Source organism: Miniopterus schreibersii (genome assembly GCF_964146895.1).
Source record: "Miniopterus schreibersii genome assembly, chromosome: 12".
Taxonomy (NCBI): domain Eukaryota; kingdom Metazoa; phylum Chordata; class Mammalia; order Chiroptera; family Miniopteridae; genus Miniopterus; species Miniopterus schreibersii.
Window position 1 is genome coordinate 28,817,922 of NC_138112.1, and position 27,637 is coordinate 28,845,558.

A 27,637-nucleotide genomic window follows, 5' to 3' on the forward strand; every position below is an offset into this window, starting at 1 on the left:
AATCCATGTCAACAGTAACAGATCATGGCTAAAATCAAAGTCTCCCTTTTCCATTGATTAGGGTAGTGCTCGCACAGTACCTCGGAGCTATTCAGGACTAATGGTTTGACCAGCAATTTCACTGTCTCTGGATCTGATGCCTTGAACTTAAATATATTATTTTCTTAAATGTTTAATTATCTTATAGCTTTAGTTTTTAATGTAAAGGTTATATAAGTTTATACTTTTGTGACAAATAATCTCTCTTGGAAAAGCTTCAGGCAGAGAATTTGATAGTGAAAAACCAGAACTTAATCTTCCAGTTTTAGTATGTATCAGTGTTCTCTTATAACTAGATTAAATAAATCTTGCTCTTGGCTAACAGACTTTAAGTGTAGCTTTTTCACAGAAGTCTTACATTATAATGCAGTAATTAGGAAAGTGTAAGGGGATGAGAGAAGGGAAAAAAAGCAGTCAGGACACTTCATTGAGACCAATTATAAATTAAGAATAAACGGCTGTTGGTGGAAATATCAGTTAGTACAGATCATTTTGAAAACAATTTGGCAATGTGTCAAAATTTTTTAACTATCCACAGTTTTTAACTCTAATTCAAATTCTAAAAATCTATCCTAAGGAAATTATTTGAAATGCAAAAATGTTATAGTCATTGCAACATAGAGTACTTAAACATGGAAAACTACAGAAGTATACAGCATATAGGAATATTTCAGTTACCTGTGGCAAATCCACTTGAGTAAGTTGTCATTATGTTTACAAGATATATTGGTTTGTAGTCTTCTTTTCTTGTAGTGTCTTATCTAGCTAGGTAATGGTGGCCTCATAGGATGAGATAGGAAGTGTTTCCTTTTCTATGTTTTGGATAAGTTTGTAAAGAATTCATATTTATTCTTTTTTAAATGTTTAGTAGAATCTACCAGTAAAGCCACCTGAGCTTTTCTTTGTGTATATTGTTTAAATTACTAATTCAATCTCCTTATTAATTATAGGTCTATTCAGGGTTCTGTTTCTTCTTAATTCAGTTTGTTTGTGTTTTTCTAGGAACTTATCCATTTCATCTAAGTTATCTAATTTGTTGATATACAATAAATTATAAGATTCATAGCATTCCCTTATAATTCTTTTGTTTCTATAAAATAAATAATAATATCTCCTCTTTTATTCCTAATTTTAGTAATGTCTTTCCTTTTTTTCTTAGTCAGCCTAGCTAATGGTTTACTAATTTTAATAATCTTTGCAAAGAACCAACTTTTGGTTTTGTTGATTTTTCTGTTTTTCTCTTCTCCAGTTTATTAATTTCTGCTCTAATCTTTATTATTGAATTTTATTGCTAGCTTTAGGTTTAGTTTGGTCTGCTTTTTCCAGTGTCTTCAGGTAGAAGGTTAGATTATTGATTTGAGATCTTTTTTGATATAAGCATTTTACAGTTCCCTCTAAGTATTGCTTTAGCTGTATCCCATAAGTTTTGGTATCTTCTGTCTTTATTCTCATTCATCAGAAAGTATTTACTATTTCCCAACAATTTCTTTTTTGATCCATTGGTAAATTTCAAAAGTATAGGGTTGTTGTTTTTTAAATTTTCACGTATTTTGGGATTTCTAGAATTTCTTTTTGTTATTAATTGCTAACTTTATTCCATTGTTATGCATGTGTTAAAGCTGATGTTCCCAAATACTCTCTAATGATGTGCAAAAGTGCTCTTACCATTAAAATAATTGACTCCTTTTTAGTAAGCTTTATTAAGTGTCAGGTACAATAAGAGCTTTTTATACATATAAGAGCTTTTTATTCAAATATTCACAACTGATCCTCAGAGATTAAACAACATTCTTAAGGTCATACAGCTCAATTTCAAAGCCCTTTTCCCTGATATTTGGTATGTGTTATAATAGTAAATAAAAACAACTCAGAATTTTAAATTCTGTAGGCCATATAATATAAATACATTTAAACAATAAATTTTTTAAAACACAAAAAAACAATACTACTAAAGGTGATTTGTTTCTTAGTAATAGAATTTTCTTCTATTTCTTACAAATTTTCCCTAGCATGGCCGGGCGTGGCTCAGTGGTTAAACATCGACCTAAGATCCAGGCGATCGGGGTTCGATTCCCCATCAAGGCACATGCCCGGGTTGCGGGCTCGATCCCCAGTCGGGGGCGTGCAGGAGGCAGCCAGTCAATGACTCTCATCATTGATGTTTCTATCTCTCTCTCTCTCTCCCTCTCCCTTCCTCTCTCTGAAATCAATAAAGATATATTTTTAAAAAAACAAAAAACAAATTTTCCCTAAAAGAGGCATACTTCATTTGTTAGTAGAAAAAGTATTTTTAGCAAACTAATCTTTTTAGTTAAGAAAAGAAATAAACATTAGTTGGGGGGGGAGGGTTAGAAAAGAAAAATTAAATTGTAGCTTTCTTTGAAGTTATGGATACTATTAAAATATTTTAAACTTTTCTATTATTCAAATGCGGACCAGAGAGCTGAAAATGTGATACTATGCAAAAATACATACAGAGAAGAGCTGAGCCACAACATTTTTATTACTAGCAATAAATGGCAACTAAAACTAAATCAGATCATTGAGCATAGAATTATGAGATAAAATTCATAATAGAAACAAATTCTGAGAGATAATAGCTGCAGAGAAATGCAACTTAAAAATATTCCTCATACGGCAATGTTTCTTATCCCTCCCCCTTTTTTGCAGATGCTTGTTATTCCTTCCCGCCCTCCTTCTCCCTCTCCTGTTTTTCCCCAAGTTTCTCCCAGTATTTCCAGTGGAAATCGTTCAACACTTTGGTTTATGCATTTATTTGGTGAATAATTATTGAGTATCTACCATGCTTTAGATCTTGGAGATGCAGAAGTGGAAGTGATGTGGGACCTGCTCTGAGATCAAAATGTGATAGGAAAGAAATATGTAAAAATGAGTGGTATTCACTGTGACGGCCTTAGGTAGAACTGTGACAGCCTTACATAGAACTGTGGCCTTATGTAGAACTGTGGCCTTACGTAGAACTGTGACAGCCTTATGTAGAACACCTGAGTATAACCTTAAAGTTGTGTCAGTGTCCACAAGATGGACAAAGGGGACAGGGTTTCTGTACCTGCCACCCAAGATATAGAAGATATATCTGTATACATTTAGGAGAATACGGCTAAGCTAGAAATATATTTTTGGGAGGTGTCATGGTTCTAACTGTGATAAAGATGGATGACTCAGTTCTCCACTCCTCACTCACTGAGTTGGTTTCTACCACCACAGCTTAGTTTTGTCTGTTTCAGGCTTTATAATTGAAATCATGCGTAAATGCACTTCTCTGTCTGCCTTCATCACTTAGCATAATACTTTTCAGATTCATCCATGGCGTTGCTTGTATCAGCAATGCAGTTCTTTTCATTGCTGAGTAGTTTTCCACTGTGTCAATACACCACAGTTTATCAACTTACCTGTTGATGGGCATTAGAGTACTTTCCAGCTCAGAGTAATTATGAACATTCTTATATACACCTTTGTGTAGACATATTTTTTTCTCTGGAGTAAATATCCAGGGGTGAATTTCTGGGTCATAGGTTAGCTATATGATTAACTTTACAAGAAATTGCTAAACTATTTTTCAAACTGGGCATTTTGCATTCCCACCAAGAGTTTATATGAGAGTTGCAATTGCTTCCATCCTTACCAACACCTAATATTGTCGGTCTTTTTCTTTTTATCCACTCTAGTGGGTATAAAGTGATGTCAGGCATTGGCTTTAATTTGCATTTCTCTGATGACTCATGATGTTTCTCATATGTTTATTGGTCATATGCATATCTTATGTTGTATTTAATTAAGTTTTCTGCCCATATTTTTTTGGATGGTTTTTCTTTTTATTGTTCAGTTGTAAGAGTTTTTAAATACTCTGGATAAAAATTCTTTGTCACATATATGTGTTATAAATATTGTTTCTCAGTTTGTGACTTGCCTTTTTTATTTTCTTAATGACTTTTTTGAAGAGCAAAAGTTTTAATTTTAATTAAATCCAATTTACCACTTTTTAAAATTATTATTTTTGCTTTTATACTCTATCCAAGGAACCTTTGTCTTGCTCAGATTACAAATATATTCTATGTTTTCTTCTAGAAATTTTTATAGTTTGAGTTTTTACATTTAGGTCTGCAATTTATCTCTACATAATGTTAGTGTGTGATATAAGTTATAAATCACAGTTCATTATTATGAAAAAATTTCAAGCATGTAAAAATGTAGAAAGAATAGAATTATGAACCTCTTGTATGTATTACTCAACTTCAATAATTACCTACTCATGGTCAATCTTGTTTTGTATATTCTCACATGTATAATAATATATATGAGGGCATATATATATATATATATATATATACACACATCCTGATTTATTTTGAAAGGAAGTTCTAGAAATTATGACCTTTTGTTCTGATCTAGAATTCAATCCAGAACCACACACTGCATTTCATTTGTCCTGTTTCCTTAACCTCCTTTAGCCTAGAATGGTTCCTTAGCTTTTTATATTTCTCATGACATTGAGATATTTTAAGAGTGATCTCTTAATTTTAATTTGCCTGATTATTTCTTCATGGTTAGCTGCAACTAATGCATTTTTGGTAGGAATACTACATAAGTAATATTGTGTACTTCTCAGTACTTCCCATCAGGAGGCACATGGTGTGAAGTTATCCCACTATTTGGTGATGCTAAATTTGATCTCTTGGTTAAGGTAGAAGAAAACCGAAACATACCCACAGTTATAAAGCTTTCTGGATGGGAAGAAGAAAAGCCTGTCAAGATTCACTCACATGTCTTAAGAACGTGGAATTTGAGTGGGGAAAGTAGCTATTTGAGGTTTTTTGTTTTGTTTCCTTTTGTTCTTTGGGAGTGTGTATTTTATCTTAAGCCAGTTCACTAATGCCATTATATCTTGGGGTCAGGCTGGGCAATTCCATGCCATCTGACCTAACAATTTCAAAACTTCTTCTGAGTGACAATGATAACAGGCTGACTCCTAGTATGGGTGTTCTAATGTCTGTCACAACATGAAAGGTATTCATTTAACAGAGACACAACAGAATCAGATAAACAAGACGTGTATAGGACTGATTGCAAGGGTTGAGGAGGGTGGTTTCCTTTCATTCAGTTAAAGATAAAAAATATTTACCCCAAATAAAAATATTTACCCCAAGTAAAATTGACAGCATGCTGTGATTGTTTCCTCTTATCCCATGGTTGTGGAGTTTGGGAGGGGGGTTCCGTTTTGTTTGGAGTTTATTTAATGGCCTTTTTGAGACATAATTCACAGAGTATATAATTTACCCAGAGTACATACTGTACCCTGAAGTGTACAGTTCATTGTTTTTAGTATATTCATAAGGCTATGTACCCATCACTACACTCGAACTTTAGAACATTTTTATCTCCCCTAAAACTAACACTATAACCATCAGTTGTCACTTCCCACTCCCTGAATCCTCTACCCTCAGCCCTGTCCATACCCTGTCCCATTGAAATACTTTTTATTTTTTTACATTATTATAAGAATAAGAACAATAAGATAGAGCCCTGAGAAACATAAACGGGTATCCAAAAATTGTAGCAAGATAACCCACAAAAATATTACTGAAGCCAATAGCATCTAGTGGCTTAAAAAAATAATTGCCGAGCAATGAAGCTGTAGGATTGATGACAGATTATGGTATCACTCAAGAGAGTCAAATTTTACTACTTTTAAATATAAACTTGAAACAGGCTCTGGTTACAGAAATTTATCTCGCTCATAAGAAAAACAAATATTGGCAAATTCAGATTCTGATTTCACTGCTCACCGACTGTGGGCAAGTAACAGAAAATTTGTAAACTTCCGTTTCCTCTTCTGTAATATGAGAACAATGATGGTACCAGTTAGTGTGGAGGTTAGCATATGGAGAGATTTTGGAACCAACCCTGGTACATAACAATTGCTCAATAAACATTAGTTGTTGTTGTTTTATCACTTTTGTCAATAAGAATTCAGTAATTCAGGTCAAATTCCAAAATGGAATTCTTTGACATGCCAACTTGCCACATGTGATTGGTATTTTTAAAATCTCTATTCAAAAGTTTCCTGCCATGAAAGCAATGGGTGGGGATTTAGGATACTGTGATGTAGAGGGGAAATGACCTTGATCAGGTATGATTGGCAGAGCTGTAAACCAGCCTTCAGTTGCTTTAGAGCAGTGTGTTCTATAAATAGTAAAAGTGCTAATTTACTACTATCACCTAACGCTGGTGAAACAGATTTTCCTTTTTTAAATTAAAGGAAAAATTAACAGCAACAAAAAAGCTTATACAATAGTATTAAACATGTCTAATAAAAAATGAAAAACAGTGTTAAAACATCATAAACCACATATAACCTCTTGTAGTTGAAATGTTGAACTAAGACCCTAAATGTGTGACTTTTAAATCTGTGAGTCTAAACTAAATTTATGGTCTTCTGTCCATAAATGTAACCATCAAGGATTCCATTACTTTTTCTTTAATCCCAACACAAAATGGCTTTGGGTAATGAGACTGATATGTTAGAGGACTTTATTTTTGAGGAATTGTTATGTATTTTCTGTTCTTGTTATAAGTGCAGTGCTAAATATTATGTCCCAATCAGGTGACATGATACACAGCATTTTCATACTTGGGAAATGTAACACATTATATAACACATTATGAAAATATAGAAGAATTCATCATAGGCAACACATTTTCATTTCCTCTGACCCCGTGAGATCGTTTAAATGATGCAGTTTGCACGTGGCCTCAGTTTGTCTTCCAGAAGCCTCCACATTGTCCGTGTCTACACTTTAACCCCAGGCTTTACTCATCTCAGCATTGTTTTGTATCTGCATGAAAATTTGTAAATTTTTTTTTGCATGACAAATCACCTGTAATGTTGAAGTTAAATGTCTAACATATCTTACAATGTCACGTGTCATTAATTCTTACATGATATTTTTTTTTCTTTTATTTTCAGTCACTGACGTTTAAATATGCTTGAAATGTAAAAGTGGCATGAAACTGGAGTGATGCAAGAATATTTAATGTTCCTTTAAGAACTTATCATTTTTTAACTGGAAAAAATTGGCGGGGGAGTTCCCAGCCTTGTCTTTGGACACCAATTCTCAATTACAAATTAGGATAAAACTATATTGAACATAAGTGCTGTCAGCAGAGTAATAAATTCTGAAGTGGTACTTCTTTTCCCCCTGAGAATGTGTTTCTAGTTCTTGAATATTAAGTATAAAATATGGCCCTTAACTTCAGAAATTCTTAAATATTTGATCTAATGTTTTTCTTCAAGCCTTCTTAATGATACATAAAATTAAGCTCCCCTGACGTTGGTGAAAGCCCGTGGTAACTGAAAAAGTAACGACTCATTGAATGACAGCACCAACATTTTAGTACTTTAACGTTTCCTAAATGAACATGATGACCAAAACGGATGTTGATAGAGGAGTGCATGAATATACAAGAGAAATAAGTTATTTACACCATTTTCTCAAGCTTCAAATCCGTAAGGGCCCATAACTGATTCAGACCAATGGGCCAAAATACATACATAGAAACAAGCGCTTCTCTTCCATGCAGTCACCTTGCTGGCTCTGGATTTATTCCTACCAGCTGCCATTGACAAACCTGTGTGAGAACACTCCTTGTCGAATGACCCTCAAAATGTAACATGTCTCGTACATTCCCTGCAATACCTATGTGGTGGCATGTCTCGTTTCTTGGAGAGTGACCCTCAGAGCCAAATCAGTCGAATAAGGATGGCAATCGGGCTGGCAAAACATATTTTTAAATGATAAGTGAACATGAAATTACTAAGACTTGTATGGTTTAGCTTATAAAGTGACTGTGAACACATTTCCCAAAGAAGAGCCCCAGAGAACATTTACGTAACAGCAACAGTGGGAATAAATGACAACTTTTTAAGGAGTCTTCTAGGCAAGCATCTGATATTCACTTGAAAAAGTTCTAATATATGTATTGTGTTATGTATATATGTATTACTTTAAACCAACCTCATTTAAGCTAATGGAATGGTTTACATTTTTAAGGGCAGTCCTTCTTCCATTACTTTTTATCATATCAGAATACAGATAAGCAGCTGTTGTATCTCCCTTGCTTGCGTGAATACCCAGTTAATACCTCTTTAGCAACAATTTTTTTTTCTTATTGGTGGACTGTGTCACCAGCTAGCTCTGTGATATGGCAAGAGACGCAACTTCTCTGTGCCTCTGGCCCTTGTCTACAAATGTAGCCTTGGGACTTAATTGTATTTAAAATCACCTATGAATAAAAATGTTGTACCGTAATTATTAATCTGTGTGTGAAATAGATATAATTATCATATATCATAAATCTATTCACATTTCCGTGTGGTTTTAATTAAATCTAAGTTGAAGTAACTCAAATTCAGGTTATTTAAAAGGACACCTAGACACCGATGTGTCTAGTGTCCTAGTAAAATCTTTTCTACTTGATGATAATAGTGAAGATAAAGATAACATTTGTATAACACTTTACATTTCTGCTGCCTTACATGAGTCTCACAACTTAAGAGCTTCTATCATTATCCTCGTTATGGGGATGAAGAAGATACTGAGGTTCAGAGAGATTCCGTTTCCTGTCTAAGGTGATGGACTCGCAAGGCATAGAGTCGGACAGAGACTCCAGGTCTTCTGCTTCCAATTTAATACTCTTTTTCTCCATCATCATTTATCTGCAACCAGTTCCTTTAATTAGGATACAATTTTTCCAAGGTGTCATCATTCAGAATTTACACTCCTTGAAAATAAAATCTGCCTTTAGGGACCCTCTGGCACCTCCCTAGACTGTCCACTTGCGTCACTACAGCTCTCTCTGCTTTTACAAACTAGTTGTTTTGTCAGCATGAGTGTGACAACAATTAGACGTCCCCTGTTTTTGCCCCATGCCTTTTCTCCTTCACAGTCATTCAATGACAAGCGTAAAAAGAACTTCATCTTTTCACGAAAATTCCCATTCTACAAGAACAAGGAGCAGAGTGAGCAGGAAACCAGTGATCCTGAACGTAAGTAGATTCTCAAAGAGAACGTCACATGCAACACAAGAGAATAAAATCCTTCACCGGCAACACGCCTGATGTAGGCTCCCCCACGCCACACGCCTAGGCAAACGAACACGGCAGGCAGGCAGGTCAGGGCTTACTACTGTGACCAGCGTTTGGCTGCAGTCTGGATCCTTCCCTCGGTGTGGCTCTTCTCCGCAGAACGCGTTGGAGAGGGACTTGAGGAAGCTGGGCCTTGGCTTCCAAAGAGCATTTATCTGGGACCAGTATTGGGTCCGGTTTGCCTTTTTTATCATGCAATTCTCTAGGGCTTGAGATGACTTCCATTCTGGACAGAAATATCGCACCCCATTGCCACATGCATTTTTTTTGGAATGCCAGCTAATTGGAAGTGATTATATTCCCTATATCGATAACTAGCATTTGTTCACTCGCTTCCAACAAATATTAAACTCTTACTGAGCAGTGGACTCGCCCTGGTGGATGCTAAATCTAAAAATTGGTCCTGAACTTGGAGTGGGTTGTTGCTCTGAGTGGTACATTTCTGTGGCCACGTGGACAATGGGCCAAAATGGCATCTGCTGAATCTTTCTTTTGTAGCAATCTTCTGCTTAAACCTTTCAAGTTACTTTACAAATTCCTGAGTCTCAGCCCAGGGAGTTTGGGGCGCAAATTGTTTGGAAATAAGAGCGTGGGATCCAGATTGCCTAGGCAACGCGGTCCGTCATGGTAGTATCCATTTCAACTCCACTGACTTCTTCCTTCCTCTTCCGTGGCTGTTCTTCCTCTCTCATTGCTCTCTCTGGGGACTTCCATGCAGGACATCCCCGGATTAGGTGACGACGGTTATGGAACAAAGACTCTGAGTAAGTTCCCAGGAATGGTCACTGTAACTTTTCTTTTCTTTTCCCTTCCTTTTGAGTTTGGCTTTTGTTCCTTTTCTTGAGGGCCTTCTCCTCCTAGCATGCACAAGATACGAGTTTTTATTTGTTACCTAGCTGTGAATGCTCCTGCAAAGTAACTTTCAACCGTTTTGTCCTGCATGTCAGCATTTAAAAGCCAAGTGTGTCGGGCACTGTAACTTCGATTGCGAGCCACACCTTCCCTTTCTGACCGTGTGATGTGACCGACATGGTCCCGATGCCAACTATGGCATCCCTTGCTCTGCAGCTTGATTCCCCCCAGGGGGCAAGGAGCCTTGTTGAATGCAAGGACGAGCTAAATGTCCTAGACCAGGAAAGCAGAAGTTTACTTTACATCCTTCCTTCTGCTTTTTCACCCACACCTTGCCAAATTTCATAATTGGGTTTACTTTGCTATTAATAAAGGAGCTATTTTATAGTCAAAAGGAACATGCACTCTCAAAATGTAAAGATTAAGCTATTTGATCTTCCAAGGCTGATTCTTTGTTATTAACTTTGACTGATTTTTTTTCTGACTTTCAGTGGTCCTGCTTGAAACGTTTGTATGATAAAGTTTTAGATATGTGTTAATATGTTGTTCTATTAGTGATGTATTGGCTGCATTACGTAACAGATCTTCATTTTCTAGTGGAAAATTAGATATATTAAACCATTAAATCTTCTAGTTATTAATGCCTTTAGTCTGTGTCTCATTGCACTGAGCAATAAAAAATAATCTTGTATGTTAATATACTGTGCTATGATTTTTCTTTTTTTAATACTAACTCCATTGTGTAGCACCAGTGAATTAAGAACGGAGATTTGTGTCTTTTGCAACTATATCACATGTTCAATTCTTGTTTGTTTTAATTTAACAGCTATGGGCAATACTTTTAGAAGCTGTTCATTTCATTTGTATAAAACGAAATAGCGTTGAGTTGCACTTTGTTTTCAAGAGCTGTTTATATAACCCTGCGTAATGAGACCCTTCATCCTTCAAACTGTTACTTTGGACTTTTTTTTTTAGCCACATATATAGAAAACAAAATCTGATCAAGAGTAAACTACTGATCTCCTTAAAGATGAAAACTTTATCTTTGAGTCTCTATATGAAACAGCCCTGAAGTTTAAATATTGATTTTAACATTGTCTGGACATCACCCAGTACCACCAGAAAGAGTTTCTAAATTTTCAGTCAAAGGGGGAGAGGAAAGCACTTTAATGTATTGCTAATAAATAAACATCACTAAAATGTAGTTGCTATCAGAGTGTCAAAAATATGAGCGATGCCCTTTTAAATCTAGAATGTGCAAATGTTTTTTTACTCTTTAAGAAATCGAACAGATTTCAGTAACATCGTTTGTCAATTAATGCTGTTGTTAGTCATAATTTGGCCTTTATCTGGAACACTTTTTTTTTTTAATATATCTTTATTGATTTCAGAGAGAAGAAGGGAGAGAGAGAGAGATAGAAACATCAATGATGAGAGAGTCATTGATCGAGCCCGCAACCCGGGCATGTGCCCTGACCGGGAATCGAACCACGATCACCTGGATCCCAGGTCGACGCTTAACCGCTTAGCCATGCCCTGCCGGGCTGGAACACATGTTTTTATTTCCTTTTACCTACAAAAATTCTGTTATACAGTGTCTCGATGCTGAGACTGTTTGTTAAATAAAACACTGCATGGTCCTAAATTCCTCCATAGATAGTGTAGCTTCATTCTAAATTATTTTAGAAGTATAAATCAAAAGCAAACAAACAAAAAAACCTTTTTCCCAATTCAAAGCACTTAAGATATAATCATGTGAATTAAGATAAACCATTGTTGGGTGTGTGACATGACTTTTTTCAGTAACACAAACAGATTTGCATGGATTCGTCCACACTTCTTTCCCTAGTGCTCCTCTGCACTTGTAAAACATGCGTCTAAATTAGCAATGCAGTGCTGGACACACACTAATACAAAGAGAAACTATTCGTGTGAATTTAACCCATGCTTTGGTTTTCATTTGTTTCATGCTCAAACTAATCCATCCTGGATGTATTAAATAACTCAATTGTAGGAATCATTTCACAGTGTTTATACATGCATCACCATTACACTGTACACTTTAAAGGTATTACAATTTTATTTGTCAGCTATAACTCAGTAAAGCTAAATCAAAGAAAACTAACCCATTCAATTGGCAAGAATCTGTAATATCAAATACATATTAAAGCTCATTTTTACCATTAGGGAATAATGTTACATATTCTTTTCCTAGTTCTAAAAATGTGCAACTTTTTAAAAAGCTAAAGTTATTGCTAATAAGCTTCAGAAATCAAATTGTCACATAGTCTTCATTTAATTAACCTGATATACAAATAGTCATTAAGTTGATGAATTTATCTTCTATAATTTAATACATAGCACAGATGAAAGGATATGATTTTGGAAATAAAAGCTCTAATTCTGGCATATACATCCCTGGGATATGAGCTAAACTGCATTTTAATTCTAAAAATGTGAAATATCACTGCACAAGCAAGTCATTCAACATGAATTAAAAACATACTCCATTCCAGGACCTGCTTGGTGTCAGCTCATTTATCTCCTGCCTGTTTCATTCTTTCAGAAACTAATAGCTATCCAAAGAAGAATCTTAAAATAAAAACAAGGGAATATTAAATGAATTCATAAAACATTTTTCAGTGACTCATTTCTTCCTCTAAGATTTTCTATTCACTCACTGGAGCAGAAAGGATCTCCAGCAATCCCTTTTCATCCTGAGAATTGGTTTAGGAGGTAGTTAAATAGAAATAAAATTCAAGGAATTCCTGGGATCAATTGGCAATTTGGAATGCAATATTCCTACAAAATACCTAAAGGCTAAAATAGAGAAACAAGCCTGCAAGAGCCGTAGCTGGTGTGGCTTGGTTGGTTGAAAGTCATCCCATGCACCAAGGAGTCTTGGGTTCAATTCCCAGTCAGGGCACATGCCTGGGTTGGGGGCTCCATTCCCGGTAGGGGGCTTGCAGGAGGCAGCCGATAGATGTTTCTCTCTCTCCCTCTCACTTCCTCTCTCTCTAAAATCAATAAAAACTTTTTCTTTTCTTTTCTTTTTTTGGAAAAACTAAAGAGCCTGCAAGGAAACTGCTGGTTTAGCAACCCCTGAAACATCGAGCTCAGACACACATTGACCTGAGTAACACACATATAGAAAAATCAGACCTATAGGAATGGGCCAAAGTATTTATTTTTTTTTTTTTTAAAGTGCTTAGATTGACATGATACATTTTTTTGTAATTAGATACTTTCCTAAAAAGAAGTTGCAGCAATCAAGTAGTAGTTTCCTGTAAAGTGGAGATAAAGTTTTCATCTTTTTTATCTTATCTGCGTTTCCTTAATGCGGTCTCCTCTGCGGCCTTTCACTCGCCTTTTGCTCCCGTTTCTAGTAGCTGTGCATGAGTGTGTGCCTTTAAGCCCTGGCTGCTCGCCAATGCTTGGTATCTCTTTAATTTGCTGTGCTGTTCTTGCAGAACATGCTTCTTCTAATGCCAGCGATAGCGAAAGTAGCTACCGTAAGTGATTGCTTTGGTTTGTGGTTTTTTTCCTTTGCAATCGCCCCCATTGCCTGTGGTGGTCATTTCAGATTTTTGCTGTTGTTGTTCTCATCTTCACCCAAAGCAAATGGCTTGAAATGAAATCATCATTTGATGTGGAAAGATACAAAAGACACTAGGGCCACCGGTGGACTCATGTGACTTAAGCAAGCAGTTCCAACCCCAGTTGCCTGGCCTATGAGGCAATTCTCCCAGAGAAGGTGGGGGGAAAGTTCAACCTGGTACCTTTTGACATTCTGTGCCCCCACCCCCCAAATAATTTAAACTCCCTGTGGGAGGGTTGAAAAGTCGTGGTTTTCTTTTCCTTCTGATTTTGCCTTTTCCGTTCTGTTCCTGGCTCCCCTTTATGAGAGATATCTTTATGAATTACGGTGTTCCTTTTAAATTGAGCATGAACCTTTTATATCTCTTCTCTCCTTGATTAAAATTATAAGGTAGACACTATGACACATAATATTATATTTTTGATGGTTGGGAAGTGATGAAAAAGTTTCATCCTTTAATGTTGAAGGAACTCACATTTTTTCTTTACGTGAACAAATCTTGGATCAGAAAGCTTAACTGAAAAGGTAGGTAACTACTTAAAAATTATTTCTGGCCTTTGTTTGGTCACCTCAAGCCATTTGCTTAGTGTATGTAAATATTCACCAAACACCAAGCACATCCTTCTGATCCGTTCCTGTGGTTTCTTACCACCTACTTACTGGTTTTCGGTGACTAACATAGGTACATATTCTTAAGTAGAATTTTTACAATTTCTGTAATATTTGTTTGTACTCCTTACTGAAATGGGTTACTCAAAAAAGCAGTTGCTGAGGACATTAGAAAACTGCAGGCCCAATACATATGACCCACAGCTACCAAGACAGAATTGGTTGGGCTTTTTTCCCTTCAATATTGTATTAATTAAAAACTAGAATAGATTTTGTTTGGTGATTCTGTTTTTTTAATTATAGCATGGTGCTTTACAAAACCATGTCTTTTTTGAGATAGGCTGCCACATAGTGTTCTTGGAATAAGACTAATTTCATTTGGATTTTGAGAAAGGCTTTGGAGAACCAGATTGGTAGCAAATAGGAAAAAACACACACACACAAGAGGAAAGGTGGCAGAAGGGGGTAGGGGCCCGAGGAGGAAGATGAAACACACCGCAGAATAAAATTGAAAATATTGTGAAGATACCCTTGATCAGACAAATTTTAGAACCAGTTCATTTTCTTCCTCAACAGAATGACAAGTCTTATAAATGAAGGAATCAAAGGGTTCTTGTCCTCAATTTGGTCCTTAACATTTGTACATTCTTAAAATTCTTACAATTTTGCAATTATCCAAACTTGGAGAAACATTTGCCTACCCCCTCTCTTCATTTGATTTCAAAACAAAGAGTCCAGGCCAAGAAAAAGTGACCCAAGATTTTCTCCCTGACTCCTGAAGTACCCTCAATTTAGTATAAGGAAATATATAACGTGCTTGTCTGGTTTCACGGCCCTATTTTCTTTGCTGTCCGGTTTTCAGTTTTTAAGTGTTGTGCTTCCATCCTGTAGACACAGATATAGAAGGGGGAAGCATCATACCTTGTTTTTTCAAGCCTTTTGATTCAAAGTATGTACAAGAACTGCCTTTTCCTCTAGAAGTCTTTTTTAGAGTATTTTAGGGGCCCCTGAATTCTCTTTTAGAGGTGGGAATGTTTTTCTTAGAATCATTAAGTTATAAAACTTGGGCCAAAGTTTGCAGCTGCTTGACAAGTTTTGGTAGTAATGCTCCAAAATGGTATCACATAATTCCTTTAACTCTCAAGTAGTAGGTGCACAGAAATGTTATTGAGGTAATAAAGGAATACTTGGAAGCAGCTTGAATTATCTATGAGAAAAGAGGAGAGTTGAAACTGGACTCTGATATTCCTAGAGCAAATATGGAGTCTAATCATCTGTATTAGTTTGGGTCTCATCTGAGGTTACAGAAGGTCAGCCTCTCAAATTACTTTCTTCACAAATGAACAAAAGTAAGAAGAGCTTTGTCCTAGTTTGGAGGAGCAAATGATATTTCTCCAGGATGGAAATATGAGGAATTACAGAGGAATATTCGTTTACTTATTCAACATCTACTATATGTCATGCTCTCTTCATAAACACCATGAGACCCAATATGAATCTCAACCATCTCTGGAGCTCAGCACACATATAGAGGGAGAGAGAGAAGAGAGAGAGAGCAATAAATAAAAAATGTGCCAAGTGTGTCAGCTTCTAGGATAAAAGTCTAGCCTAAGATAGTGGGGGCCTCCGAGGTGATTTCAAAGAAGTGGCCTTGAGCTGAGCTTTGGGCAGGTGAGGTGCTTACCAGCCAGAGAAGTTGAGGAAGAAACCATCTAGGCAGGGCAGGTGGCATGAGAAAAGGCACACAGGCTTGGGACAGACATGGTTTCCAGAAAGTGTCATTTTGAAATAAAAATAGGCTGCACTTTCTAGTGAATTCCTGGCTATTGACTGACTACCTTATGTTTTGTGAATAGCAGAGTAAACAAACACTAAAAAGATCCTTTTCCCACTGATGTTCAGGTGTTATTTTTGTACCCTTAGAATCATTCCATGTCCACTCTGGGGACAAAATGGCTTTAAACTGTGTGATGAAAGATTAGAAACAAAGATCGAGGCTGCTGTGTGTTTCAGAACTCCAGGGGGCACCATTCACATTGCATCTTGGAGTTACGTTGTGTAACAACCTTACTTAAAATTCTCATACATTTCCTCAGACAGACAGACAGACACACACACACACACACTCTTAAACAAACCCCACATTCTAATAAATAGCTCAGAGCTTTGCTGCACCATCTCAATCATTATAAGACAATTATTTTTTTCAAAGTCCAACTATACTGAGCACTAGACAACATGCAGATAATTACAGTGCACATTGTCTAATTATGCAAAATGCCACCTCAAAACTATCTTAATTATGGGCTGATTTCAGATCTCTGTCTGTCAACAAAGTAGTACAGCCCTGGCTTGTATCTGTGGTTGTTCTGTAGCTCAGCTTTCAGTTGCCCATGTGTTGGGATGCAGTAGAGACCACGCAGGCATAATGGAGACTGCAAATCTCTACAGCGGGAGACCTGCCTTCCTCAAAGCTCAGTAAAGCTCTTATGTCATTATGGATATGGGGGAGCTGATAATTATCCTTTTAACCCATTGGTGCTCATCAGCTAAACAGGATTTTCAAAACTAGAATCCTGAAGAAATGATCTGAGTGGAACTGAGAGGCCAATGAGGAGACCCATGGCTTTTTTTCACTGGAATTAGTCAAAATGAAGCCCATGTTTTTCCCCGTTGCTCCACTCAAGCACTGCCCTTATATTTCCTCTAGTTCTTTAGCCTTCATAAACCAGTTTTTCATCACACCTATTTTCTCATTTGATTTCTACAACAAAACTATGAGATACAGCTTGTAATAATACTCCATTTTACAGAGGAGAAAGCTGAAGCTCCAAGAGGCGACCTGCCTCACTGATGTGGTGGCACTGCAGGTCCAACCAAGACATTTTCATTCGGAATCTCATACATTTCCACTCTTCCCTAGAGTCTCCACTCCAGGCCCTCATGTTTTATCTGGTACATTTCAACCTTCCCATCCACCTTTCAAATTAATACAAGCAGAACATTTACACAGCATTAACCATGTTCTAAGCCTGATGCTAAGGTCCTATATAGTGCATTGACTGATTTGATCTTCTGAACATCCCATGGAGATTCACCAGGTGATCTTGAAGAAATCACTCAATATCTTTGAACCTCAGTTCTCTCCTATGTAAAATGAGTAGTTCAGGTTAAACAGAGATGGCAAGTAGATTTTAATCAAGATTCCAACTCTGACCAATTGGTAATATGTGCCTGAAGAGTTGTGCTGAAAGTACTGAGGCCAACTTAAGCCCAGCAGTAATGCAGGCAGTGACCCGTCGTGATGTCTGTCAAGTGACATCACGTGCTGCATACTTCCCATTTATGAACCACATAAACTTAAAACTCTTAACACGAACATTCTATGGCTCTAAGAACCTAATTTATTCTTAACAGTCATCCAATACACGCACTGAACACTAAATTTAGAACACTGAATGTCCTGCCCCCTGTCTTCACTTCCTTCCTCTCTCTTTTCTAGTTTCTAAAAATTCCAAAAGAACATCAGCTTGCTTTTCTCTATCATGAGGGCATGTCAAGGTCTTACTCCGAGTCCCTCTTACTAGTTTCCAGTTCACACACCAGGTGTGGCGTTGAGATTATTGCAAAGGCCTCTGCTAAGGTTCCTGCAGCTGCTGATGCCCACACACAGCACTGCTGCTCTCCCACTCTCAGCCATGCAGCTGCAGAAACTAGAGCAAGTAACAGTTGGTACCTTTTCGTCGGCTGTTATTTCCAAGTCCCAACACCTCCTGAACAAAAAATAGAAAAACTACTAAGAATGACTATGTTATGGAGATAACACGACAACATTTTTTTAAGAGTTGATATTTACAGGTGGAGTTTACAGGTGGCCTCTCAGTGACTCTAACCCAGTTTAGCTCCTATCTCTGCCACCCATCCTTTGCTCATTTGTAAGGTCTGCCCCTATATCCCAGCCCCCACAGAGAATTCCACATTTCTTGCTTTTTTGAGACAATGTCATATGCTCAACAAGGAGTCAAAAAAGATATGGTTTTAAATCTTGACTCCACTACTTACTACCTGAGAAAACAGGCCACATTGTGATATCTGAGCCTCAGTTTCTTCACCTGAGCACCTACTGCAAAGAAATGGTTGTGAAAAGCAGAAGCCAATGGATGTGAAAGCCCTTTATGGCCTGGAAAATGCCATACACACATGGATTAGCTTTCTTTTATTGCTGTGACTTTTTCCCCTCCCCCTATTAGTCTTTCCATTACCCACAGGCCTTTTCATTCTTGAACATGAAAGTGAAAATTGGTTCAAGCTATTTGAATTCACAGCTATTGTGTGGTACCAACTGCCATAGCTTCCCTGGTGACTTTTTTACATAGTGCCTGATTGTCTCAGGATCATTAGAATTGGGAGGGGCCTTGACATACGGGATGTTGCCACTGTCGGCCGCCGGTCTTCCTGCTCTGAACAAGAAGCAGTGCCTCGTATAAATTAGAAAGTAAAACAAAAAGCAATGGATAAACAAAGAACTACAGAATTGCCTAACAAAGTTAATCAAAGCTATGTTGCTTTGACCTGGTTTTCTGAATCACAAGTTATACATACTGATGCCAAATACCTTATTTAAGGTTTGCCTTATAATGTTCCATCAGAATGATTTGCAAGGCCATTGGAAAGAGATTCCTGTGGGGACATAACATGTTACATTCATTTAGAGAAAACCACTCTTCCCAAAGGGAAAGCACATAGACAGAAACACAAAGCAGAACCTACCTTTGGCCTCGTTGCTCATCCTGTTTTCTACTGCTGAAATCAGAATGCAAATTCATTGCCATCCTTCTTTATGTTAAGTGCTGGGGGCCAGTAGTAAATTAAACCCAGTCCTTGCCTTATGGAGTTCCCAGTCTAGTGGAGAGACATAAGTATCACCTGATGTTGAAAACCCTTGTTATCCCATGGTTAATATTCTCCTTTCACGTTTTAATCACTCCACCTAGATTTCCCTGTAAAATTAAAGTCTGGCATTGGCTCTAAGTCGGCCATGCTTCTATTCCTAAAGCTATACTTTCCCCAACCATTTTAAGCCTATCTTTTGAATTCCTATGACCTCTATATCTCAGACTTTAGATAGCTGGAGCTTAGCAATCAATCACTTTTTTTTTCTTTCTTCTTTTTTTGGCCTAGCCTCTGTAAATGTCAGTACTTTTATTTATTAAAATGAATCATTTTTTCTGAATCAGAAAAAAAAAAAAAAGGTGAATCTGACTCTTCACATACGAAGCCCCTGCCCAGATGTGGGAATGTGCCTTGAACACTTCTGGGGAAGCTGAGTAGATGCCACTTAGAAGAAACATCAGGCCCCCTCTCCATGCCTTTAGGAAGTAGCTTGGCCTAGCAGTGCCATTATGAGAGTAGGCCCTGCTTGAGGGTGAAGTATGGTGTGACTTAAGCCAAGGACCATTTTTCATACTTGTACATGTAAGGCACCTCTACCCAACCCCAGCTAGCCAGTCTCCAGGGAGAATATCTCTACTTCACAGCTGTATCCACATACTACTTAATTTCCCCAAAACTGTTGTCAGTCTGCAACTATGATATTAACCCCTTTTATGAAATGAACTCAGCTGGTCTGATGTTGTGGCTGTTGAAGGAGGAACATGTGGCACTGACAGACTGACTGTTGCAGGGGTGATGGGAGATAAAGCAGTAAGATTCATTGCCCTTTGGTTTCAGGAAAAACTACCTCCTATATGAAACAACAGACAGGAAGTCTTTTTCAACAGCCCTAACCTACTTCCCACCAAAGGATAGTCAGTCCTAGGCCTATAGCAAATACAAGAGCATACCCTTCTGGGTTTGCAGCTGCATCAGCCTCATCACATGCCCAGGTCATGAACTGGGTAAAATAGATGACTGAAAAAAATAATTGCCTAAAACCAGTTTACCTTCCAGGATTATTTGTTGACTTGAGGCCCAGCGTGAATCAAAGGGCTTGTGGCATATGACATTGGAAGGGATGACACTCTTACTACATTGTCTGTCTTCTTTTCCCAAAGTTCCAGGCTAGATTTAATGGCAGTTATCACCAGGGACTTAGGGGACACCTCAATTTTTATCTTCTTGACTTGACCTAGCATTTTCCCAACAAATTATCAGAGTAAATTATTAGAGTAAAATCCTCAGTGTCCTGTTATATCTTGATGAAGTTTTTGCATCACAAATGAAACAAGCAGACACTTGTTTTTGAACAATTTACTTCTTTGGGAAATAAAATGGAAGATGAAATAAAAGGCCCAGAAATTCCAATAATGTAGCAGCAAAGGATCGGACAGACTTTGCTGTTGAACTAGGCGGTTTTCTCTTAAGTAGTAACGCTAGGCGTGGAGGCCACAGTGCCCCGCTGCTCAGTGTCAGAGGGAAGGCGGGCTCATAGGTCCCTGCCCTGATGGACTGCGGACCACTAGACTCCATCGGCTACCTAGAGGTGTGACCGTCAGAAACCTGCCACTGTAACAGTGCTGAACAGTTTTCTGAGGAGGGAGTTACGGAGTCGTTGACCGAGAGAGAGTTCGGGAATTAACCCCGCGCTGTGCCTGCTCCCGTCTCAGAGCAGGGCTTGTAGCTGCGGTGCATGGCTGGCTGTTAGTCCACCGTAAATTTCCTCTCTTCTCTTCCCAGGAGGGCAAGAAGACTTCATTCTCTCTTATGAGCCTGTCACAAGGCAGGAAAGTAAGTTTCCCGGCATGCTCCGGTTCCTGACTTCCAGGCCGCGACAGGTGACACCCTTATAGAAGGGAAAGGGTGAAGGCAGAAGGAAAATAACCTCCGCTTAGCACCGGGCTGTTCCCACACCACGTGCTCTCTCTTTCGCCCCATCACCAGCAATCACTGCTGGCCACGGGCAGCGACAGCTCCCGGAGGACAGAGGGGCTCCTCCGGAGGAGCGGGCCTTCATGGGAAGGCCACAGCCGAGTCACTAAAGAGTCCCACCTACAGTGTGGATAAAATCTCCCGGGAGCCTGAAGACAGCTCAGTATTGAGAAGGGAGTTTTGCACACCTGTCCTAAGGTACAGGCCGCCTGTGGGCTGTTCCAGAAGCCTGGGCTTCCTTTCCTGGAGCCATTTATACAGAAGCTAATGGCTGTCATATCGCAGAGGAAATGCAGGCATCAGATGAGGAATTGTACCAAAGGAACTGTGGAGTTCCTTCTAACCCGCGATACAAAGGAATTGGGAAACCCCCGCAGGGTATAAACAGCATTTTGAGCTGAGGAAGAGAAATTATAAAAACATAAGTTGTCGTTACTACTAACAATTACTTTTTAAAGTCGTTGTCTAAACAACGGCCAAGCCGCTGCTTTGGAATCTTTTTTCTCCCACTGCATTGACTAAATTCGGTCGTGGTTTTGACATTGTGTAGGCACAACCGAAAAGCAAGCAAAACCCCTCCAAATGCTTCTTTTCGTTGTCAGACGCTGCAGTTGTTTTCTCCTGTTAATAAATTCCAGAAAGTAGTCACAGCGGACAAACACGCTGAACGTTAAACATCAGGTTCCCGTGCAGGGCTGTGTGGGCAATTTACCCGATGCAGGGACGCCCTCGGCACTTCTTACTGTTTGGCAATTTTGCCTTAAGAACCCCCCTGAAGGGCAGGCAGTTTTGCAGTTGTTTCCATGTCTCTCCCCTCACCTTCACCTTCCTTTCCCTCTGCAGTAAACTATACTCGGCCAGTGATTATCCTGGGCCCCATGAAGGATCGGATCAACGACGACTTGATATCTGAATTCCCTGACAAATTTGGCTCCTGTGTGCCTCGTAAGTATTATTTCTTTTTTCTCAGGAAAGAAAAAGCTTGGCTCCCTTTAAGATGATAAATCATAGTTCTGTCTCTCCAATAATCTCTCCATTGATTCAAATACTATCAGTTACCTATTACCTATTATTATTTAATTTTCCCTGCCTCATGTTTTTCATCTATCCTGATAAGTATTGTTCTCTATTTAGTGAGTATAATATGTTCCTCAAACTGACTGTGCTCCCCAACAAGGCAGGGTGAATTCTTTCTTTGTAATTGCGACAGCATTTAAAATAACAGGACTGTTGATAGGCATCAGTGTGTTCTCACAGAATGATCGAAATGCCGCTGACAAATCTTTTCCCATAGAATAAGAAAGATTGGAAACAAAGCCATTTTGTTAAAATCATCTCAAGATGACTTCAGGCCATGCATCAGTCCAAAATGAAATAGCCTTTCCCCTGTGTTTTAATCGTCCTAGGAGTTGGTAGAATAAAGACCAGAAGGTGTATAAAACTTTAACCTACCCCCTCAGCCATTATAGACTTTAACCTTGCTTTCTTGTCATATACACAACTCTCAGGTCCCTGGTCCCCCTGTGGGTATCCCTGTAAAATTCTATCTGCTCTCCCTCCTTCCATCCACCGTACTCGCCCTACTCACCCCTCCGTCTCCATTCCCAGTGTCACATTAATGCATGGAAGCTTTCTGTGTATGTAGACATGCCCATCAGAACACTTCAATTTATTAGATGACAGTGCTTAAATCTGATCCCAACAAGTATTTCTTTCTCACTCTACTTTTGTTTTCACTCTACAGTTTTTAAAGCTCTATGCTTTGAAGTTTCTCTTACATTTCAGTACTGCAAATGTCACCTGAAATACATGAGAATAGCAGGAATTGCATGTGTACAGTCTATGGACAGAAGGGAACTAGGATGATTGCTATATCTCATGAAGCTTCCCAGCAAGGTCTCTGGGGAGAGATCCTGCCATAGAACCTGTCCTGAGAAAGGCTCTACGTAGAAATGATCAAGTCACACCCTAGTCCATTCATAGCACCTTCCAGTTTGTTCCTCCAGTTTTGGAAGAAAAAAAACAACACAGTCCTTAAGCACTATTTTCATGTCCTCCTCAACCCTGCACACTCTTCTCTTACTCTTTTTTAAATTAGAGCACTATATAATTATAAGAAATACATGTTCAGCCCTGCGGGGTGTGGCTCAGCGGTTGAGCGTCGACCTGGGATCCAGGCGATCAGGGTTCAATTCCCGGTCAGGGCACATTCCCGGGTTGTGGGCTCGATCAATGATTCTCTCATCATTGATGTTTCTATCTCTCTCTCTCCCTCTCCCTTCCTCTCTCTGAAATCAAAAAGATATATTTAAAAAAAAAAAAAAGAGAAAGAAATACATGTTCATTGTACCAAACTTTGAAATGCTAAAAATCAAGTTAAAAAAGACAATAAAAAACATACAGAATCCCACACAGTACCCAGAGCTAACATCACTGCTAATATTTGTTAGATTTCCATCTATTCATTCTATATGTGCATTTTCTTCTGCAGTTAGGTACATTTTAGATATATAGAGTATTTTTTTTGTTTACATTATTTAAAATTTTATATAAATATTTTAAATATTATGTTATTAAGCATTCTTCCTTTATGGCTATTTTTATTTTTCTCTACTTTTCATTATTATGAATTGTAATTAAATGTTAAACTTACTTATAACTTATAAACTAATATAATTAAACATCTTTAAGGATAAAATTGTATGGTTTGATAATTTTTAAGATGGATTCCCAGAAATAGCATAGCTAAGTCAAAGATTGGAAATATATTAACATTTTTTGTTTATATTGATAGTTTGCCCTTCACTTCTTACAAAGAAGTTTAGCTGCATCTAGCCCAAATTAGAGTTGATGACTTTCAGTCCCGCCTTAACTATAATCTAATTTTATATCTTTTAAAATTCTTGAATATATTTATACTCTATGTCCATTTTTTTTCCTGGTTATATGACACATTTTCTTGCTTCATTGCTTGTCCCATAATCTTTTATTGTGTGCTGGACATTGTGATGCTACATCATTGAGAGTCTGGATTTTGTTATTTTTTTTATATATAAAATGTTAAGATTTTACTGACAGATCAGCTTCTTTCAGTAATGACTTGGTGAAGATGAGTCTAGAGTAACCTTCCAAAATGTAACCATTCTAAGGCCATGGACCTCTAGACTCTCCATTAAGAAATGAAAGTAGGGTAAATGTAATTCCCCTTATGTGTTTCTCTTATCAAGAATCACAGCCCTGCACTGCCTGTTGTCTGATGCTTGAAATTAGTTGTTCCATATATTTTGTCTAGCTTTACAGTTGTTTTCAGTAGGAGGCTAAGACTGGTACCTGTGACTATGTCATAGTCCTTCATATTACATATTTTTATGTATCTCTGTTGAGGGTGTGGTGAAGTAAATAAATAGAAAAGAAGTTTATGAGTATAAATATATTATCTTAATTTTATTATTTTTTGCTTTATTAAGATACCACAAGGCCAAAGCGTGACTACGAGGTGGATGGCAGAGACTATCACTTTGTCATTTCCAGAGAACAAATGGAGAAAGATATCCAAGAGCACAAGTTCATAGAAGCTGGCCAGTACAACGACAACTTGTATGGGACCAGTGTGCAGTCTGTGAGATTTGTAGCAGAAAGGGTATGTTCACCAACCATCTTACACCTCCCCTGCAGAAGGGTCCCAGGTGGCAAAATGCATACTTTGGTCATTACTTTTTCCTGATTGCATTTGTAAAGTTTAATTAAATATTCCTTTTAAGACCTCTAAGTAAAGAATCACTTTAGAGCATGGTTGTTAATCCTTGTTCTAATCTCTGGCTGGCTGACTTGAGGGAGAAAGGATGGAGTGTAAACCTAAAGGCATTTAACAGCTTGAGGTTCTTGAAGATTCCCTTTGTTCTTGACTTTGGTCCCAGTAAGCAACTGTGAATTTATTAAGGAAGCTTCATTACTCTTGATGGTTTAGGTCAGCATCCTTTTTATTAGCAGCAGTTAAGTCTTATCTCCCTGAAAACTTAAGATCTTCATGATGGGGGGGATAGATAGATAGATAGATGGGAGGAATGCCTAGCCTGCTGCTGGGAAAAATTCCAGCTTAAAGAAGTGTAGCTGCTGTGATTGCCTCCCTGCTGATAATTAAGGGACTGGAAGTGAGGAGAACATTCCAAAGAGAATAGGATAGGAAGGCACTTGAGTGTAGCCTTAAGATATGCCTACAGGGAGGTCCTGATCTGTGAACAGAGAATTAATTTCATAAGAGGAAAAATAAGTATTTAAGAGCCAATTATATTTATTATATAATTGATATTTGTTGGGTCGAATTCATTTAATACATTCCCCCCCCCCCCCGTTGATGTAGTGGTACAAAAACTAAAGAAGAAATTTTAATGTCTGTCTAAGAATACACTAAGCGGCTGTACCCATTTTCCTCTCTGTCAAAAGTTAGTTTCTGTGAGCTGTATCAAACCGTTTGTAATGGATCTCCTGGATAATTGCATTTATTCTGCTCCTTGAACATGTGGATACAAACTTTGTTAACTTGAACTGCTCTGGCCGGTGGATAACTCAAATAGCATTTAGAAGTTTTAATTTTATGTGGCCGCTGCACTTCAGACAGCAAACTCGGAATCTATTACTTAAGTGGTTTAAGTAATCTATTACTTAAACTATCTCAGTGCGTTTCTCCAATTATAAGAGCTCAGGTATTCGTGGACTCTGTTCATTTTCACTTAAATATTATAGATGAGTTTTGATTCCCTATTGTTGATTTAGAACTGTTTCTATCTGCATAATATGCTGTTTCTCTTCTTGTGTAAAGTTCTTCTAGCATCAGGGTAATGAGGCCATTTCTCTTCAGGAGGTAGAATATGATGTGTGGCAAATAGATCTACTTTTCCAGAACTACTTTATAAAACAACTCCTTGCAACGGAAGCCAAGTTAAATGAGGTGTGCTATAATGTAATAGGGTTTCTGTTCGTTAACAAATAAGAAATTTACATACCCTGGGCAAGCCTCTGTCTCAGCATTTAAGATACATTATTTAAGGTAACTCGTGTGTGTGTGTCCTCTGCTAGACTGAGCACATCAAGGTCGGGATACATATGAGCACTCAGCAAATACTCATGGAATTATTGTAAATTCACACGGTTAGCATTCCTTCAAATTTACCATCAGATGGTGAAACAATGAGGTGTCTGTTTATTCCAACAAGTCTATCGGTGCCCAAGACTTGTGTTTCCGAGACATTGGGCAAGTTCATTAATGGTTCTAAGCCTTAGTCTTCTCTTCTGTAGAATGTGGTTGATTACACTTACCTCATAGATTTGGGAATTTCTTCTCAACAGTTGTCTTCGGAGATGATTTTCGAGCTTTACGAGAGTAGACCCAGTCACATGGCTACATACCTTCTTTGTACAAAATATCAGCTATTTCTTGGGGTGATGGGTGCACAATGCAGTGTGCAGATGATGTTTTATTGAGTGGTATGCTTGAAACCTGTATGGTTTTGCAAACCAATGTCACCCCACTAAATTCATTTTTTTTTAAAAGAAAAGAAAAGAAAGTTAACTGAGATAACACATGTGGAATGTCTATCCCAGCGGCAGACACTTAGTAAGGGAGTAATAAATATGAGTCATGGCAAGCATTCAGTGATGACCTGTGTATCAACTTTTACTTATGCTTTGCAGCGATCCTTCTCAACCCTTAGAAATCCATTATCCCTTATCTTCTCCTAAAACACACATTATTTTTAGTGGATGTTGGATTATATTCATTTTTTCTGGATTAACTCCCTATTTTTCTTCTCTTTCTACCAGGGCAAACACTGTATACTTGACGTATCAGGAAATGCTATCAAGCGGTTACAAGTTGCCCAGCTCTATCCCATTGCCATCTTCATTAAGCCCAAGTCTCTGGAACCTCTGATGTAAGTGGAGGCCACTGGAGGCCTTCATCTGGCCCCCTGTTCCATATGACACAGTACATCATTAACAGCTCTGTCACAAATGCTTACAAATGGGAAGTGCCATTGTGGATTTTTTTTAAAGCATTCCCTTTTCTTAAAGCTGTATTCAAGTTTTTTGAGCCACTACAGACATAATGTCAGTAATTTCTTAAAATGTCTTCACTAATGTTTCTTGACTTTTATTTTCATTTCACAAGTTGTTTTGTGTGTGTGTGATTGTTTTGTTTTGTCGTCAGGTTGTTTTGAAGGTAGGTTAATTTAATTTCGTTTAGTTGTTTGGTTTTGTTTCCCAAATGATACGTAGCGTCATCTTAGAATTGTTTCTTATTTCTGAGAGCAGTTCAACTGGTAAATCTTTTTAAATGTGTGGGTTTTTATAGAAGGAGCGCACAATATTTTAGACTCTTTTCATTGGCATTTCACTTTACTGTATCGTATAATTCTTAAGTTCCTTAATTAGAACCTCATGTATATAGACCACTATCCTTTATAGGGCGTTTCTTCATGGCTTGGCAGTAAAATATCTATTACTTAAAC

General features: G+C 37.8%; 1 protein-coding gene across 28 annotated transcripts in view; it reads left to right on the top strand.

Moving 5' to 3' along the window:
- DLG2 (discs large MAGUK scaffold protein 2) overlaps nucleotides 1-27,637 on the top strand; it is a 1,618,243-nt gene that overhangs the window by 1,581,850 nt on the left and 8,756 nt on the right. For 17 of the 28 annotated variants that reach the window (XM_081155084.1, XM_081155097.1, XM_081155077.1 and 14 more), the window contains 5 exons: nucleotides 9,924-9,969; nucleotides 20,940-20,990; nucleotides 21,975-22,076; nucleotides 24,599-24,771; nucleotides 26,952-27,061. In XM_081155084.1, coding sequence (XP_081011210.1) covers nucleotides 9,924-9,969; nucleotides 20,940-20,990; nucleotides 21,975-22,076; nucleotides 24,599-24,771; nucleotides 26,952-27,061 — 482 coding nt within the window. Of the gene's footprint in view, nucleotides 1-9,006; nucleotides 9,107-9,923; nucleotides 9,970-13,527; nucleotides 13,570-20,939; nucleotides 20,991-21,974; nucleotides 22,077-24,598; nucleotides 24,772-26,951; nucleotides 27,062-27,637 lie in introns of all 28 variants that reach the window. The other 11 variants (XM_081155099.1, XM_081155095.1, XM_081155074.1 and 8 more) reach the window with 3 other exon arrangements.